The 16956-nt window shown below is 38.8% G+C and overlaps 5 protein-coding genes across 5 annotated transcripts; all 5 read right to left on the reverse strand.

Moving 5' to 3' along the window:
- Positions 1-219: 219 nt before the first annotated feature.
- LOC107481675 (berberine bridge enzyme-like 21) lies at positions 220-2001 on the reverse strand. Its single transcript, XM_016101964.3, has one exon. The coding sequence runs from the start codon at positions 1893-1895 to the stop codon at positions 291-293; it is 1605 nt and encodes a 534-aa protein (XP_015957450.1). The 5' UTR covers positions 1896-2001; the 3' UTR covers positions 220-290.
- Positions 2002-2690: 689 nt separating this feature from the next.
- Positions 2691-4976, reverse strand: LOC107481674 (berberine bridge enzyme-like 21). The gene is made up of 2 exons (XM_016101962.3): positions 3236-4976; positions 2691-2857 (listed from the first exon to the last, which is right to left on the reverse strand). The coding sequence occupies exons 1-2, from the start codon at positions 4854-4856 to the stop codon at positions 2748-2750; spliced, it is 1731 nt and encodes a 576-aa protein (XP_015957448.1). The 5' UTR covers positions 4857-4976; the 3' UTR covers positions 2691-2747.
- A 171-nt stretch (positions 4977-5147) lies between these two features.
- LOC107481673 (pentatricopeptide repeat-containing protein At2g03880, mitochondrial) lies at positions 5148-7582 on the reverse strand. Its single transcript, XM_016101961.3, has one exon. It carries the CDS (start codon positions 7443-7445, stop codon positions 5559-5561), a length of 1887 nt encoding a protein of 628 aa, XP_015957447.1. The 5' UTR covers positions 7446-7582; the 3' UTR covers positions 5148-5558.
- On the reverse strand, positions 7430-9225 carry LOC107481676 (berberine bridge enzyme-like 8). Its single transcript, XM_016101965.3, has one exon. The coding sequence runs from the start codon at positions 9154-9156 to the stop codon at positions 7561-7563; it is 1596 nt and encodes a 531-aa protein (XP_015957451.1). The 5' UTR covers positions 9157-9225; the 3' UTR covers positions 7430-7560.
- Positions 9226-12342: 3117 nt separating this feature from the next.
- Positions 12343-13754, reverse strand: LOC107481672 (uncharacterized). Its single transcript, XM_016101960.3, has one exon. The coding sequence runs from the start codon at positions 13649-13651 to the stop codon at positions 12473-12475; it is 1179 nt and encodes a 392-aa protein (XP_015957446.1). The 5' UTR covers positions 13652-13754; the 3' UTR covers positions 12343-12472.
- Positions 13755-16956: the final 3202 nt, after the last annotated feature.

Here is a 16956-nt window from a genome sequence, read left to right on the forward strand (position 1 = left end):
AAATGAATATTAAGATAAAAATAGTTAAAATTGTTAAATATTTTGATAAGTTTAACTAAAGTACTTGACATGCATGTAGCTACTATATCTCAACAATCATTTTCAAATAGAAATTTCTCTAATAAAGTAATAATCTTCATCTGAGTAGTCAGTTTGTTATCTTGTCTATCGTTAGAGAGAACTTAAAAAAATAAAATAAAATAAAGAAAAAGAGAGGTGAAATTGTAACGACCAAAAGATTAATCAAAAGAACTAGTGAAGTAGTTATCGAAATCCAAGTAATAATGGTACTACAAAAATAACTTGTTGCTCCCAAGACTTGGTATACTCTGCTCATTCCAGAAGAAGTTTTGAGGATCAATGGCACTTTTAACCTTCACCAACCTCTCAAAGTTTCTATTAAAATACTTGGAACCATAAACCACCCCATCTTGGTAGCTATCCTTGCCATGCATCTTCACACCAATATCAAGATCCCTATAGTTGAAGTAAGCACTCCTTGGATTCTTTGACACAAATGGAGTCATGTAATTGTACATCATTCTAATCTCACCAATGAACTTCTTATCAGCACCATCTCCTCCCTCCTCCCATGTCACACTATACTGAACTTTGTATAAATTCCCAGCACGATGAGGAAACGGTGTAGCATCATAAGGAACCTCATTCATTCTTCCACCATATGGATTGAAAATGAGAACAACTCTTCCCAACTCAATCATCTTCTTCCATATCAGATTAAACCCGGCTTTCGAAATCGGTGTCTGAATATAATCCGATTTCTTCTTGTTGTAATGCACCCTGTAATGGCTTCTATCAAGCAATGCCTTCAATGTTGATCCATCATTGTAATTAGCCCACCATAAAACAGAGTCAATCCACCTCATTTCATGGCAAGTTTCCTTCTTTAAACCCAGTAATGGAAACTCCTTTTCCAACAGTGTCACAACTTCATCAGCTCCTCCAAGAAACAAAGCCATAACCGAGGCTCTCATGGTTCTTTTCGCTACCGGCTGCATCACCAGCCTCATGAAGAGTCTCTCATCTGTGTGAGGAGCAACCTGCTGCCATTGGAAAACAAGATCAGTTGCATTCTGCTCAAGAGTCTTGTCAACCTGGAAAACAGTAACCGTTTCCGGCACTGGAACTAGCCTAACAGTGTAGGACAATATGACTCCGAAACTCGCTCCTCCGCCGCCTCTAATGGCCCAGAAAAGATCATCCCCCATTGCTTCCCTGTCAAGAATCCTACCATTTACATCGACAATTTTCGCATCGATGACATGATCAACTGATAAGCCATGCTTTCTGATCATGTTGCCATAGCCTCCTCCACTGAGGTGGCCACCAACACCAACAGTGGGACACACCCCTGCAGGGAAGCCATGAACACTGCTCTTCTCATAAATTCTATAGTAAACTTGTCCAAGAGTGGCACCTGCTTCGATCACAGCAATCTCGTTTTGAACATCCACACTTACATTCTGAAAGTGGAACATGTCAAGGATGATAAAGGGAGCCTGAGAGACATATGAAATGCCTTCAAAATCATGTCCACCACTCCTTATTTTGAGTTGAACACCAATGCTTTTCGCGCAGAGAACAGAGTTCTGTACATGGTTTTCATTAAGAGGGGTGATGATGAGTAATGGCTTTGGGGTTGAGGGGTTGCTGAACCTGGCATTTCTAGCAGAGGCTTTAAGGACAGAGTCATAGGATGCGTTTGTTTGGGAATAAACTATGTTTGGAACTTGGTTTGGTTGGTTTGTGTGGGTTTTTAGGCAGTTGAGGAAAGTGGCAAATAGGGAATTTCTTGATGATGGGGCTGCCAAACAGTCAGAGGCATAAAGAAGCAGAACAATAAGAGTAGCAAGGATAGAGATTGGTTTTTCCATGGATTCAGTTCTTGGAAATATAGTGTGAGATTGGTAAGGTTCTTAATTCAGAGAAACATGTTGGACCACTTAAGTGTTGGTAGTGCTTTTCTGCTTTCTCTAATAATTGAGTTGTGCTGTCAACTACTCAAATTGATGATATTTTTCTCCAACACAGTTCATTCTAATAATTGTCTAGCTACATGTGTTGTCAATTTTATAAATTTGAAATGATCTCAAGTTTGTGATAATATACACATGATGAAATTTACATTATTGAGAATCCACTTCAATGCTTTAATTAGCTTGTCAGCTTAAAAGAGTGTAAAAGTAAAATATAAAGAGAAAAAGTCAGATATAGCATATTAGCATGTGGATGGTGAAGTGGTGTAAGAGATTCTTAGTAAAGAGAAAATTTTGTAGATTATTATTTAATATGTTTTACATGTAAACAGTCTCTCTGTATACATAATATATGATAGAGCTCAATATCATCGTTTGATTTACATAGCCGACCCTATCTAGTGGGACAAAACTTTGTTATTGTTGTTGTATTATTTAACACGTACTCTTTCTTTTTATAGTGGACATATGTATTATAAACTTAATTTGTACACAACCTTATTAATATATAAAAAATTTAATCATAGATTTTTAGCAAATACACAGTCATTTTAAAAAAATTAAGGGTATATTTGGTTTGTATTTTTTTTTTCGATTCTCATTCAGTGTTTTCTAGTTTTAGAAATTTATAAAAGAAATTGAAATTAAACAATAAAAATAATAAATCTGTTAAATGGAATTTTCAATCTACATTATCTATTTACAACAAAGCTAGATCAATTATTCAAAGGGCAAATTGGCCATGTATGCTTAGTAAACAAAGTACAATAATCTTATAATAAAGAGTTCTAGGATAAGTAACCCTACCCCTTTTACCATGAGTTTTCTACCTAGGCTGCGGTTAAATGGTGTACCACCACCTGTAAGACAACACATTCAAATATGAGTCCTACAACCTATGTATACTTGGGGCTAATAGATGATCAAACATCAAATTATCAAAGTTTTTTTTTTTAAAAAAAAAGTATTAATGTGACAGTGGATACACTAAAATAGTTTGTCTAAGGTGCTTGATAATCTCAAACGTGTAAATACATAAATAAATCAGATAGCTGAAGGATCCATTCCAGAAAACTGCATAATATTTTCAGAGCAAGAAGAAATCTTTCAGTTAGTCAGGAAAACCATGTTTTGCATTGAATATGATTGGATAATGTCTACCAGCCCAGTGCAACAGACATTAAAAAAAAAAAGGGGAAATTTCACTAGCAACTAAGGTATTATATGTAGACACTTACTTGGATTGGTGGGAATGCTTTGTTCATTCCTGAAAAAGTTTCCAGGATCAACAGCAGTCTTGATCTTCACTAACCTCTGAAAATTATTGCCAAAGTACTTGGCACCATAAACCTCTCCTTCTTCATAGCTATTCTTCCCAAAATTGTTGGTACCAATGTCAAGATCCCTATAATTCAAGAATGCCCTTCTTGGACTATTTGACACAAAAGGAGTCATGTAACTGTATACCCTTGTAGCCTGATCCATGAAATTCTTTTCTTCGGCAACTTCAGATTGCTCCCAATTCACTGAGTACTGAATCTTGAATAGATTTCCGGCACGATGAGGAAACGGAGTAGCATCCGGCAGTATCTCACTCATTTTCCCACCATAAGGATTGAAAACAAATCCAATTTTTCCCAACTCAATCATCTCCTTCCATAAACCTTCCAACCCATCTCTTGAAATTGGTGTCTGCACATAATCAGACTTCCTCTTGAGGAATTCGGCTGAGTAATTCCGGCCAAGCAAGGCTTCAGGCTTTGTGCCATTGTCGAAATTAGCCCACCAAATCACAGAATCAATCCAACTCATTTCAGAACAATTCTCCTTCTTTAAACCAAGCAAAGGAAAGTCTTTTCCCAACAATGTGACAACCTCATCAGCACCTCCAAGAAACAAAGCCATAACAGTGGCCCTTACAGTTTTCTTCCCCTTCACAGCCTTAGAACTCACAGGCTGCAGTAGCAGCCTCATGAAAAGCCTATCATCAGTATTAGGAGCAACCTCCTGCCACTGCAGAACAAGCTCGGTAACAGTATCATTCTGTTCCAAACTCCTTTCAACCCTAAAAACAGTAACAATTTCTGGCACAGAAACCAATTTAACTGTGTATGATAATATAACCCCAAAACTTGATCCTCCACCGCCTCTAATGGCCCAGAAAAGATCATCCCCCATTTCCTCCTTGTTAAGAACCCTACCATTCACATCAACAATTTCAGCATCAAGAACATGATCAACAGATAACCCATGTTTTCTGATCATGTTACCATAGCCTCCTCCACTGAAATGGCCACCAACACCAACAGTGGGGCACACCCCTGAAGGAAAGCCAAGAACTTTACTCTTCTCCCAAATCCTGTAGTAAAGTTCTCCAAGAGTGGCACCAGCTTGAACCACAGCAACCTCGTTCTGAACATCCACAGTGATGTTTCGGAGATTGAACATGTCAAGAACAATGAAGGGTTCGTGTGAGACATATGAGACACCCTCGAAGTCATGGCCACCGCTTCTGATCTTGAGTTGAACACCAATTGTTTTGGCACAAATGACAGCACCTTGGACATGGGATTGTTGCAGAGGAGTTACAACAAGTAAAGGCTTTGGTGTTGAGGTTGAGTTGTATCTGGCGTTACGAACATAGGCTTGTACAACGGAAGAAAAGGAAGAATTGGATCGAGCATAGAGTATGCTGGAGAGTTGGGGCGATGAAGAGTTTGTGTGGTTTTTTAGGCACTGGAGGAAAGGGGTATACACAGATTCTGGTGTTGGTGCTGCCACCAAAGAAGACACATGATCAACAAGAACAAGAAGAAGGGAAATCGCAGACAAATGAACCAAAGAGGTTGATTCTCTCATTGCCTTAGTCTTTTTGACTAGTTGTCTGCGTCAGTGTGATTCTGGGTTTATGCAGGTTATTTCCTTTTTCTTGTCTTTTTTTCCAACTACGTTGCCTCACACGTCAGTGAAAGAATTTCTTTAGATTGTCTTAAATTCTTAATACTTTAGTCATGTTCCAAGTTCGTGTCTACTTCGGTTATAAAAAAGAATTAAAAAAACAAAAACTTTGAACAAATTAGTCTATAAAACAATATTTTTTTTATTAAACTAAAAATAATTAAGAATACATATTTCTCATTTTCTCTGCACATAAAATCTTTAGAAATAACTATAAGTCTATGACTCGATTTGAATGATAAGAATAAAAAGTCAAAAAGAAATTGAAAATTGCATTTTGATGTTTCCATGTTCTGTTTTACATTTACACCTTCAAAACACAAACTCCCTAGACTGACTTCCCTTCTTCCAAACCCAAATGGGGAAATCGAAATGGATAAACTGATTACCCGTGTTAGTTCATTCCTGAACACTTTATGCATGAAGTTCTTTCTTTATGTAAACCAACGTCTCAAAGGTAGGTCTATATGTCTCGGGTAATTTTGTGAAGGTACTGATTGAACCATTGGAGACAAATGTTGAACAGCAGCTACTTATTCATCCCAGTTCACCTATTTGTGAGTATCAATATATTCTGTCTTGGTCTTATGTGCTTCTACTATGCTACCAATAATCACCACAGGAGCAGATACCATCTCTAAAATGATGGTATCGGATAGGGTCCCTAATTACAATGTGCCGCCGCTCTAACTTTGCTATAAGTTTTGCAAATATATGGCAGTCCCCACAGATCCTTAGGTTCTTCCATATTCTAATACTTTTCTCCCTTGGAAGGCTCATGATGCCAAAAACAATTGCCAGTTTCTCACTGTGGTACCGAAGGGAGTCTTCTCTCTGTTCTCCTTCAAGATCTTTTAGGACAAAATTTGTATCAGGCACATAACCGGCACCCTTTAGTCTAGAAATAAATTGATCCAACTTCGTATTAATTTCATCAATCTGGGGATGCGATTTATCTCCCAAAATAAAAGCATGTACTTGCTTGTTGACTTCAATCCAGCTACAGCCAGGTTCTTTCCTTATGCCTCTCGCTCTCATAGTCCTCCGAACATCTACGACATCGTTCCACTTTTCCGAGTTTGCATAGATATTAGATAACAATACATAAGCTCCTGTGTCCTGTGGATCTAACTTTAGAAGCTCTTTAGCAGCATATGTGGCTAAATCCACATTCCGATGGGCTCTGCAAGCATAAAGCAGAGTCCTCCATGCTACAACATCCGGCTCACAACTCATCTCCTGAATTAGCTTAACCATGTCATCAAGCTTCCCAGCTCTTCCAAGAAGATCAAGCATGCAACTATAGTGCTCTGTTTCAGAATCTATCCCATAAAGATTCTTCATAGACCGAAAGTAGTTCCAGCCTTCATTTACCAGCCCTGCATGACTACATGCAAATAGAACTCCAAGCATTGTTATATAGTTAGGTTTTGGACCCATAACTTTCATGGAGTCAAACAAATCGAGAGCTTCTAAGCTGAAACCATTTTGAGCTAGTCCTGCAATCATGGTGCTCCAAGAGATAACATCCTTCTCAGCCATCCTATTGAAAATGAGCTTTGCATCTTCCACACTACCACACTTGCAATACATATCTAACAATGCATTGTTAAGGATAAGATCTTGATCATACTTCAGCACATGGACATGCGCCTGCATCCCTAACTCCAACAATGACAAACTAGTACACGCTCTCAGAACACTCGTGAGAGTCGGTTGTGTGGCCAGAAAGCCAGTTCTCCTCATCCTCTTGTAAAGGTTCAAGGCCACATCCCCATTGCTGTGCTGAGCGAAAGCAGCGATGATGGAGCTCCAAACAACAGGGTCTCCAGTCACCATTTCACGAAAAACAGTCTGAGCTTCAAACAACTCCCCCAGTTTTGAGTAAACATCAATAAGGGCACTCCTTACAAAGACATCAGACTCCAACCCCACCTTCAATATGAAAGAATGAAGCTGTTTGAGATCAGAGAGCCTCTCACAAGACCTCAAAACAGAAGAAAAAGTGAACATGTTAGGCATGACACCTTCTCTAAGCATACCAATCAAGAGTCTCATAGCCGTATCATTCAGCTTAGCCTGAGAATAAGCAGATATCAAAGTCGTCCATGAAACAACATTTCGTTCGGGCATTTCGTCGAACAGCTTGTGTGCCTCTTCCAAGAGGTGGAATTTGACGTACATATTGAGTAGTGTGTTGACCAAGAAGGTCTCTGGAAGGTACCCATTTGAGAAGACGTGGCGGTGGACGCGCTTACCGACGCTGACGGCACGACGCGCGAGGCAGCACTTGACGAGCTCGGCGTAGGTGAGATCATGGGCACGCACACCGCGCCTTTCCATGGCGTCCAAGGCGTGCATGGCTCTGGGAAGGTCCCTCTGGTGGCACATGGTGGCGAAGTCGTTGAGCAGCGACACCGTTTCATCGCCTGCGGTGGTTGGTGACGCCACAGATGCACAACTTCGCACCCACCTCCAAACTACTTTCATAGCTTATTTTTGTCACAGGTTTAAAGTGTTGTATTTTTCGAGACTTATTGTATTAATTAAATTAGCAATTTTCATTTTCTACCAATTCCATTAAAATCTTAATACAAGATATATACTACTGTGACATTAAACTATCCCAAGATGCAAGTGATGGGATGCTCTGTTCATATCTGAAAAAATTACCAGGATCTACCATGGTTTTCACCTCTACCAACCGATCAAAGTTTCCTTTGAAATACTTACTACCCCAAATACTAGCTTCTGCATAATCAGCATTTCCATCTCCATTTACACCTATGTCAACATCTCTATAGTTCAAGTAAGAACTTCTAGGTGAATTGCACACATAAGGTGTCATATAATCATAAAGCCTTCTAATTGCATCTAAATTATGATTAGCAACATCATTACCCTCCTCTTTCCAATTAACAGAATACTGAATCTTATATAGGTTACCAGCCCTGTGTGGAAATGGTGTTTCCACCTCAGAAATCTCACTCATTCTCCCACCATAAGGATTCAGTGTTAGAACAGGCTTTTCTAGCTCCATCATCTTCTCCCACAAGCTTTCAAGCTCCGTTTTCGACATCGCCTTCTGCACATAATCTGATTTCCTCTTCAAGAATTTCTCTGATTCAGGCACCCTTTGAAGCAAAGCTTCCCTTGAAGTTCCCACCGGATAGTTATACCAAAACAGCACTGAATCGATCCAACTCATTTCAATGCATTGTTCACCAACCAAACCAAGTTCAGGAAAATTCTCATTCATTATACCTAGAAGCTCTTCTGAATCTCCAAGAAACAATGCATTGAACTTAGCCCTTATAGTTTTCTTCTCATTTCTTTTCACTGGACTAAGAACCACTCTAATGAACAAACCATGGTGTATTCTATGGGCAACATGCTGCCATTGATGAACAATTTCAGTAGCACCTTGTTCCAATGTCTTTTCAACTCTGAAAACAGTTACAACCTCAGGCACAGGAACAAGCTTGATTTTCCATGAAACTATAACACCAAAGCTAGCTCCACCGCCTCCTCGAATAGCCCAAAAGAGATCTTCCCCCATTGATTTCCTATCCAAGACTGTTCCATTAGCATCGACAATGATTGCATCAAGAATGTGATCAACAGAGAGGCCAAATCTTCTCATCAAGTTGCCATAGCCGCCGCCGCTTAAGTGGCCTCCAACGCCCACAGTGGGGCACACACCGGCGGGGAAGCCATGAACCTTGCTTATCTGAGAAATCTTATAGTAAAGCTCACCAATTGTGGCGCCAGAATCAACCCAAGCAGTGCAATCGTCCATGTTGATGTCCACAGATTGGAGCATGAACATGTCGAGAATAATGAATGGGAGCTGGGAAACGTAGGAGAGGCCGTCGTAGTCATGGCCTCCGCTTCTGATTCTGAGCTGAAGAGAGAATTGGTTGCAGCAGATAATGGAAGCTTGAATGTGGGAGAGGTGGGTGGGGGTGATGATGAAGGAGGGTTTGGGGGTGATGGGGGAAGTGAACCTGAGGTTTCTGATGTAGGAGTTTAAGATGGATGGATAGGAAGTTGTGTTGGGAAAGTAGGTGACTGGAGAGATTGGAAAAGAGGGGTGTGAATGGAGAGAAAGGCACTGAAGAATATCTGCAGCAGCCATTAGAATTTCAAGTAGAAAGATCGGAGCCAAAAAGAGTGGAACAAGTGCATAGGTAATAGCCATTGATACGATGCAGAGGTTAACTTGGCTTGTGTCCCATGTACTGCAATCAGACGGAGACCGAGTCCAAGCCTCCAAGGAATTGGACAACACCAAATAACTTTAGAATATTTTAGATCATATTTTTATTAACAATTAATAATTTTAGATCATGGTTAATAAAGGCCTAATTTTTTTAGTAATAAAAAAATTGTGCGTAATTCAGTAATTGGTGTGTTTTTTTTTTATAAATTTTTTATTTTAAATCTAAGGGTTAAATTGGTTTTATTTGTGATAAAATAAATTTTTTAATGTAAAGCATGTTTTAAAAAATTTTTAACACTAAAACACAAATCTAACCTACAAATTTTATATCTAAATAATTTTAAAATAAAAACTACAAATTTAAGAATTAGATTTGTAATATCTATAAAAAAATATCACTTAAATTACAACACAAAAAATAATATATAGATTGTAATTTATGGTCAAGTCTCATCTTGTAAATGTAATAATTTATTAGCCAATAATAAATTACTAAATAAAATTTAAATAAAATTATCGAATTAAAAAATATAATAAAAAACTAAAAAAATAAAATAGAACTGGACTATTGGCGATAAAAAGAAGAGTGAGGTAAAGCTAGACGGTGTGATTGTGTGAATATAAGAATAAATTATAAATTTAAAAAAAGTGATCCAAAGTTTGAAACTAGTTATCAAAAGTGCTTCTAACCTTTAAGCGGAGTTCAATATTACAGTAAATTAATTTTTAGTATATTAAATTAAAAGATATCGTAAAAAAAAATAATTTTTTTTATCAAAAGTGCTCCTAAAAATAGTAAATACTAGTTACCTTATCTATTTATTTTTTCATACTTCTAAAAAAACTTTCATACTAAGAATATTTCTTAGTTAAATTCATAATTTTTTAAAATTAATATGTATGTAATTAATTATTTTTTGCTTTTAACATTAGTTAATTTTATTTTTTCTTTTGTTAATTATAAAACTATTCCTTTTGCATTGTTATTAATTAATTCCCTGAACCCTTGAAGTAATTCAACCTATATATATAGTCTCTTCTTCTAGCACAACATAAACGCTACGAACTAAATAAGAATTCGTGTTATCTAATCTAATGCTAGAAAGTGATTTAATACTCACCAATTAAACTAACACCGAGGTATTTCCTTTCCTATTTGCTTAACAAATTTTTTCCAACCATATATCAGTTCTTTTTTTTTTCTATGTATTAATATAATTATTACACCTCACGCAAATTAAATTAACATAACGAGGGGAAAAAAAGATGAGGATAATAGGAGCTAATCAGCTAATTAGGTTTCCAATCCTTTCATTCAACTTAGACCTTACACATATTTTAATTACTCATGTATTATATTTCTTTTACCACACACACAAGACTTGACACTGCATAACTTTGAATATTAACACAACAACTAAAAAACTTGAAACACTCAAAGGACGTATAACAGCAAATAAGTAATAAGTGATTACATGCAGGATTAGGATACATTGCCAAAGGATCATGGTTGCCCTATTAAGATTAAGCCTATGACCTAACTTGTAGGACTAATTAAAGGGGCACCTTTCTGTTTTTCGCTTCCCTGCCCATCATCATCATTGATGCAAACACCTTCTCCTCTGAACTTGAGACTCATTTTGAGGATGATAGAAGCTGAAAATTATATGGTATATGGTAAGGCCTTAACAGTAATGGTGTGCTCAAGTCTCAATTGTGAAGCCCAAGAGAGGGAAAGTGGTTTTTGTAGGTGAAGAAGGGTAGCATTATTATGACCTTAGGAATCTACATTAGTCATATTCCATGTGCTTTATTATATTGGTGGACTATGAAGTGGAAGCAAAAGGTTAAGGTTAATACCTCCCACTAATGTGGTCCTGTTTATTTTTCATTTGAAGTCTCAAACAGGGTTGACTAGCTAATAAATTGAGGAAGACTGAATGTAGGACTAGAAATTGGGTTGTTTGATTTTAAATAACTTTTTCTATATGAAATGAAATATATCATTAATATATATATATAAGTAATCTTCAAAGAACTATATATCCCATGCTCTACAAACTCGTTGTCTACTAATTCAAACATTTTCTCATTTGTATTAAAAAACACATCAATCTTAATAATACATTTGATTAATTATTCATAAATTTTTGGCTTTTTATTTAAATAAGTATCCAAAATTGATTAATTACCAAAATGCGCATAAATAAAAAGGTGGATGAAAATGTGCAGGGTCAACTGTCCGGAGCTGCCCGTGAAATGGGATTCGCCACCAATTCATCCCAGACGGCCATGAAATAGAAGAACTGCATGTAGCATGTCAGGACCAACCAACTCAGGTGTGTCATACGCGAAATAGTATTCAATTTTAATTTTTAATTTTAACTCTTTAAATAATAGACATAATTAAATAAAGTATTTAGTTAGTTTTGCAGACCACGCAGTAGAGGTTGGATACAATTTTTGGCGGAGGTTGGACACTATTTCGCATATGACATACTTGGGTTGGTCCTGACAAGTTCTTCCATTTCGCAGACGCCTGAAATGAATTGGAAGAGCATCTCATTTTGCGAACAACTCCAATGAGTTGGCTATGGGCATTTTCATCCACCTTTTCATCCATGCACATTTTGATAATTAATCAATTTTAAATATTAAATTCTAAATTTTTTAATAAAATTTGCTCAGAATTAGGTTGATCATGAAATCCATCAAGAATACCTATTAAAACAAATCTAAGCTTAGCAACTCTTGTACGTGTTGTAATTTAGGTGTTTAAGATAAATACAGTTGAAGTCAAGGAGGATAAAGTAAATTTGCAATTGAACCTTTTTCATTGGAACCATAGTCGTCTTTACTAATCTACTAGCATATGATACCCTTAATTGCTTCATTGGAACCCCAACTCCTTGAATATTGGATTCAATATACTTTAAGCTATTGAAAAAAAAAATTGGATTTCATTTGAACTATCCTTTTCTGTGAAGAAAGAGAGTTGTTGATTCTGATTTTGTTCTTCACGAAAATCATGTATAGAGATTTGTAGTCAAGAAGAAAAGGTGTGGCATCAGTTTCGAGTGATTATTTTCTTCACGGGAACTCTTCTTGTTTCACACTTTAAGGTGTTGAGTTTAACGTGGCATTGGCAATACTTGAAATCACGAATTTTAAAAATAATAACATGGATGATCCATTAAATAATTTTAAGAAATGCATGGCTCAGCTCATCCTCTGGTATAATTTGATTTACAAGATAGATGGCATTCTATACTATATACATGTTTGGTACTCTTCTTCAAGGCAGAATAAGACCAGAGGAGAAGCTTATTCCAGCCATATTCCATCCCTTCATTTTGCAATCAGGAAGGGGAATCCAGGTCCAGTTGTTACACGTGGCATCATAGGAGAGCCAAATCATATTCCAAAACCCCTCAGAATTAGAGACCAAAGCAGCCCGAAGGATCCCATTCTTCTCCTCCAAGCAACCCATCATAACCCCATAAGGCTTCTCAACAACCTTCATCAACTCACTCGGAACCACCGAAACAAACTCCCACTTCCTCCCATCCAAACTCAACCCCCACAACTCCACGCCCTTCAACACCCTCCCCTTTCCACGCTCTCCACCCTCCCATTTCACTATCATCATGTACCCATCTCCGTACACGTGTAGCCTATCTATCACGTTTCCCCAGCTATATCCAACGCTCAACCCTCCATCGCTCCCTCTCGGATCAAATCTCGGCCGTACAACTGTTGGCGCCTCGCACTGTGCTGTACACGCAACCAGAACGCTCTCCCGGGGCCCATGAGCCACGCTCAGGAAAATATTTCCACCTCCACGTGGCACAATCCCACTGGATCCAGTGTTTTCCTTCCCCTCCGTTGACTTCCACGTGTCGCTCTCGGAATTGTAGACAAACAAAACGGGCCGGTTGTCCACGCACTCGGCGAACAAGAAGCGGAAATGATCGGAGCCGTCCGGGTGGGAGACGAGTTTCATGCCGGACCTCCTCCACGATGAGGTGCCACGTGGACCTAACGGGGAAGGCGGGATCCTCTTGACGGTGAGGGTGACGAGGTTAACGGCGATGACCTCGCGGACGGTGTTGGAAGCGAAGAGGAAGAAGTTGGCGGAGGCGGCGAGGAAGTAGAGGTCGTTGTCGGCGTGGAAGTGGAGGTCTGCGATGCGGATCCGGAACCAGCGGTGGGAGCTACGGTGGGTGAAGGCATGTAGGACGGCGTCGCGGAGCCAGCGCTTCTTGTAGACGAAGAGCCAGGTGGTGGCGGCGGAGACGGAGTTGCAGCGGCGAACGAAGGTGTGGTCGGAGATGATTCGGGAGAAAGATTTGTTGAGCAGTTTCAAGGGAAGGATTTCAGGCAAGACGAGAGATAGAAATATGTTTTGAATGAGCTCTTGCGGGAGGAGGCAGAGACCAATAGCGTTGGGTGTTGAACTTCGATGATCTTCCATTCAGTGAGAATGAGTGAGTGATTAAGTGAGTTCTGTTGCTGGGGGTTAGGTAGTTTTGGTGGGAGGAGGTTGTATTGGCTGATAAATATATGAACAAGTCTTTGTCTCGGTGTGGTTGGCTTTTTATGGGATTTCTTTATTGACTTGATTAAGACTTTCGGATTTGTTTAATTATATGTAAGAGTTTACTACTTACTAGTGACCACTGAGGACAATTGACCCACAAGGATTGCACTGTTTTTCTTCATGGGGCGGTGTCATTGGTTGCCCTTTCAATTTTTTAAGTGTTTTTTCTTGGCTCTGCTTCATGCTGGGTCGGCTGAGGACTATTATAAAATTGTTTGAAAGGGCGTGCGGGGTGAGCTACTTATATTATAAAGTGTTTTGTGTCATTGTCATGGTAGAACTACTGATATAAGAGACCTTGCTTATTTTTCATAGAGCTCTTACTATTACTCGAAATTCATTTAATTATATGCACAGCACCAAGTTGGACCGAATGGGGTGCTTCAGGGTAGGGTGCAGCTGGAATATGAATTTTGGTACATCAACTTTTGTTCTCCTGCTGTTGCTTTTTCATAAGTTTTCTTTTCCATGACAAGTAATGCCTTGGACCCTTTGGTCACGGTCAGTGTATGCCGAAAGAGAATTGACATTACAATACACAAGACTCTGCTTTAGGGTAATAATGCAGCCATGCTGGTAAATTTGCTTCACTCATTATGCTGCAAGTGTTACTAATTGTATTTCAAATTGAACTAACTGCACAAGTTATGGCTTTGCTTTCAGTAATTATGCAGCTAGTATTACTTAAGGTTTCACACATGGAATTTGAGGTAATTATGATTTGGTCGTAGGAGTTGGGTTTCTTCAAATCTAGAGCTAAGCTAATATTGGAGGAGGAACATAAAAAATATGGAGGCCAAATGGGAGGATCTGTTCCTTTTTAGCAAGCATATCCGCAACATAATTTGTTTCTCTAAGAATTAGTGACCATTCGAAAACATCAAGCTGTTGGGCATAAATATTGATATCAACAAAAATTGATGCACAAAGATGATATCACCATTGTTGATTGGGAGAGATAGTATAGCACTGTCACATCTTCAGTTTGCTGATGACACAATTCTGTTCTATCCGCCAGAAGAGGAAACTATTAGGAATTACAAGAGACTATTGAGATGCTTTGAGTTGATGTCAGGGCTCAGTATTAATTTTGACAAGTTGAGCTTGATTCCGATAAATTGCGACGATCAATGGATCCAGAGTATGTGCCAAGTGTTGGGTTGTAAGGTTGATTCGCTTCCAGTCAAATACCTGGGTATTCCCTTAGGTGCAAATCCGAGGTTGGTGAAGACCTGGAAGCCTATAATAGACAAAGTGGAGGAGAAACTCAGTTTGTGAAAGCCAAAGTACTAAATAAAGCTAGGAAGTTGGTGCTGATTAAATAAGTTCTAAATAGTTTGCCAGTGTACTATTTGAGTTTGTTCAAGATGTCGAGAGCTGTTGCTAAGAAATTGATTTCACTATAAAGAAGGTTCTTGTGGAGTAAGGAGGATGGTAGTAATGGAATGACATTAGTAAGATGGAAAGTGGTATAGGCCCCTAAAAAACTAGGCGGTTTGGGAGTTGGAGATGTTATGGTTCGTAACACAGCTATGTTGTTTAAGTGGTGGTGGCGGTTCGCAAAGAAAGATTGCCCGTTGTGGAAGAAGGTGGTTTGTTATTGTTATAATCTGAATCCTAATGAACTACTGTCAACTCAAGCTCTACCTTCTAGAGGAGGCCCGTGGAAGGATATCTGCCAGTTACAAATAACGAATAACCGTATCAGGGAGAAGATGGTTACAGGCTTATCATGGAGATTGGTGATGGGCGGCGTACTCGGTTTTGGGAGAATATATGGTTGCTTGGTGGGTCTCTAAAAGATCGGTTCCCCAGGCTTTTCTCTGTTTCAAACCAATGTAGATCTGTTATAGGGGATTGTGGGTTCTGGGACGGGTTAGAGTGGATTTGGAACTTCCAATGGAGGAGAGAGCTCTTTCAATGGGAGTCGGGACTACTGGGTCAATTACATGAGGCTCTGAGACCTGTGAAACTAGTAATTAACAGAGAGGATAGGGTGTTGTGGAAATATGATAAACTAGGAGTTTATTCAACCAACTCATTTGTTCAGGTTTTGCAGGAGGCGATACTCCCAGAGGAGGTTACAAGTTACAGCTACACAAAGACCATTTGGAAGGGGTTAGTTCCACCAAGAGTAGAGCTGTTTGCTTGGTTTGTCCTGATAGGTAGGGTGAATACAAAGGAACAGTTAAGCCAGCTCCGGATCATTAACCAGCTAGATAACGCCTATGTTTTATGTAATAGAGATGTGGAACATGTGCAACACTTGTTTCTATGTTGTGAGTTTACTAATTGGCAGGTGTGGAGTGCTTGGATATCAATGATTGGCCAACAATGGTCTATATCAGGTACAATGAAAGAACATTTTCTGTGTTGGACAGAGGAGCCGAGGAGCAGGGAGGATAGAGAGCAATGATTGACATGCTTCTGTGCGATCGTTTGGAATATCTGGCTAGAAAGAAATAGAAGGATATTTCAGAATAAAAGCAAAGGTGTTGAAGAAATTACTCACATGACTGTCATGAACCATAACGAGTGGAGAGGTGTGGACCCTTCTAGTTGTTGATGGCTATGCTGGAGATGACAGGAGGATTTCGTAATGGCTGTTGTGTTACTTTTAAGTTGTTATTTTGTTTCTTGTTTGATTGCTCCACTGTATTGTGTTAAGCTCTTTGTTTTCAAAAAAAAAAGGATGACTCGCAGTACAACCATCTCTTACAAACTCAAGGACAGAAGAGGAATATGTTTCAATAACATGCCGCTTGAAATTGTTGGCCACAACAATCTAGAGACCGCACACATGACACAACCCCCCACATTTCCGCATGCATAATAGAATAACTACCTAGTTGGAAGCAAAACAAATGATATATCTCCCCAAGTGATCCCTAAAAACTCCACCGTACATCGTGCTATTCTGGTTAGCAAAGGAAGAGCCATCAACATTAAACTTAATTTCATTCTCATGAGGAGGGAGCCAGCAGATAAGAGTATTAGCAGTTGGATTATTGTGCTTCTGCCTCCAATGTCCATTCATGACATGTAAATATTCCTCATGCCTAGCCTTAATCTGGATAAGAGATGTAGCAAAAGAAATCAACATATCTTCAAAAACAAGTTTATTACGGAAAAACCAAAAATGAGATGTTGCAATGCCAAACAGGTTTGACCACTTTGAT

The sequence above is a fragment of the Arachis duranensis genome, chromosome 3, assembly GCF_000817695.3.
Source record: "Arachis duranensis cultivar V14167 chromosome 3, aradu.V14167.gnm2.J7QH, whole genome shotgun sequence".
Taxonomy (NCBI): Eukaryota; Viridiplantae; Streptophyta; class Magnoliopsida; order Fabales; family Fabaceae; genus Arachis; species Arachis duranensis.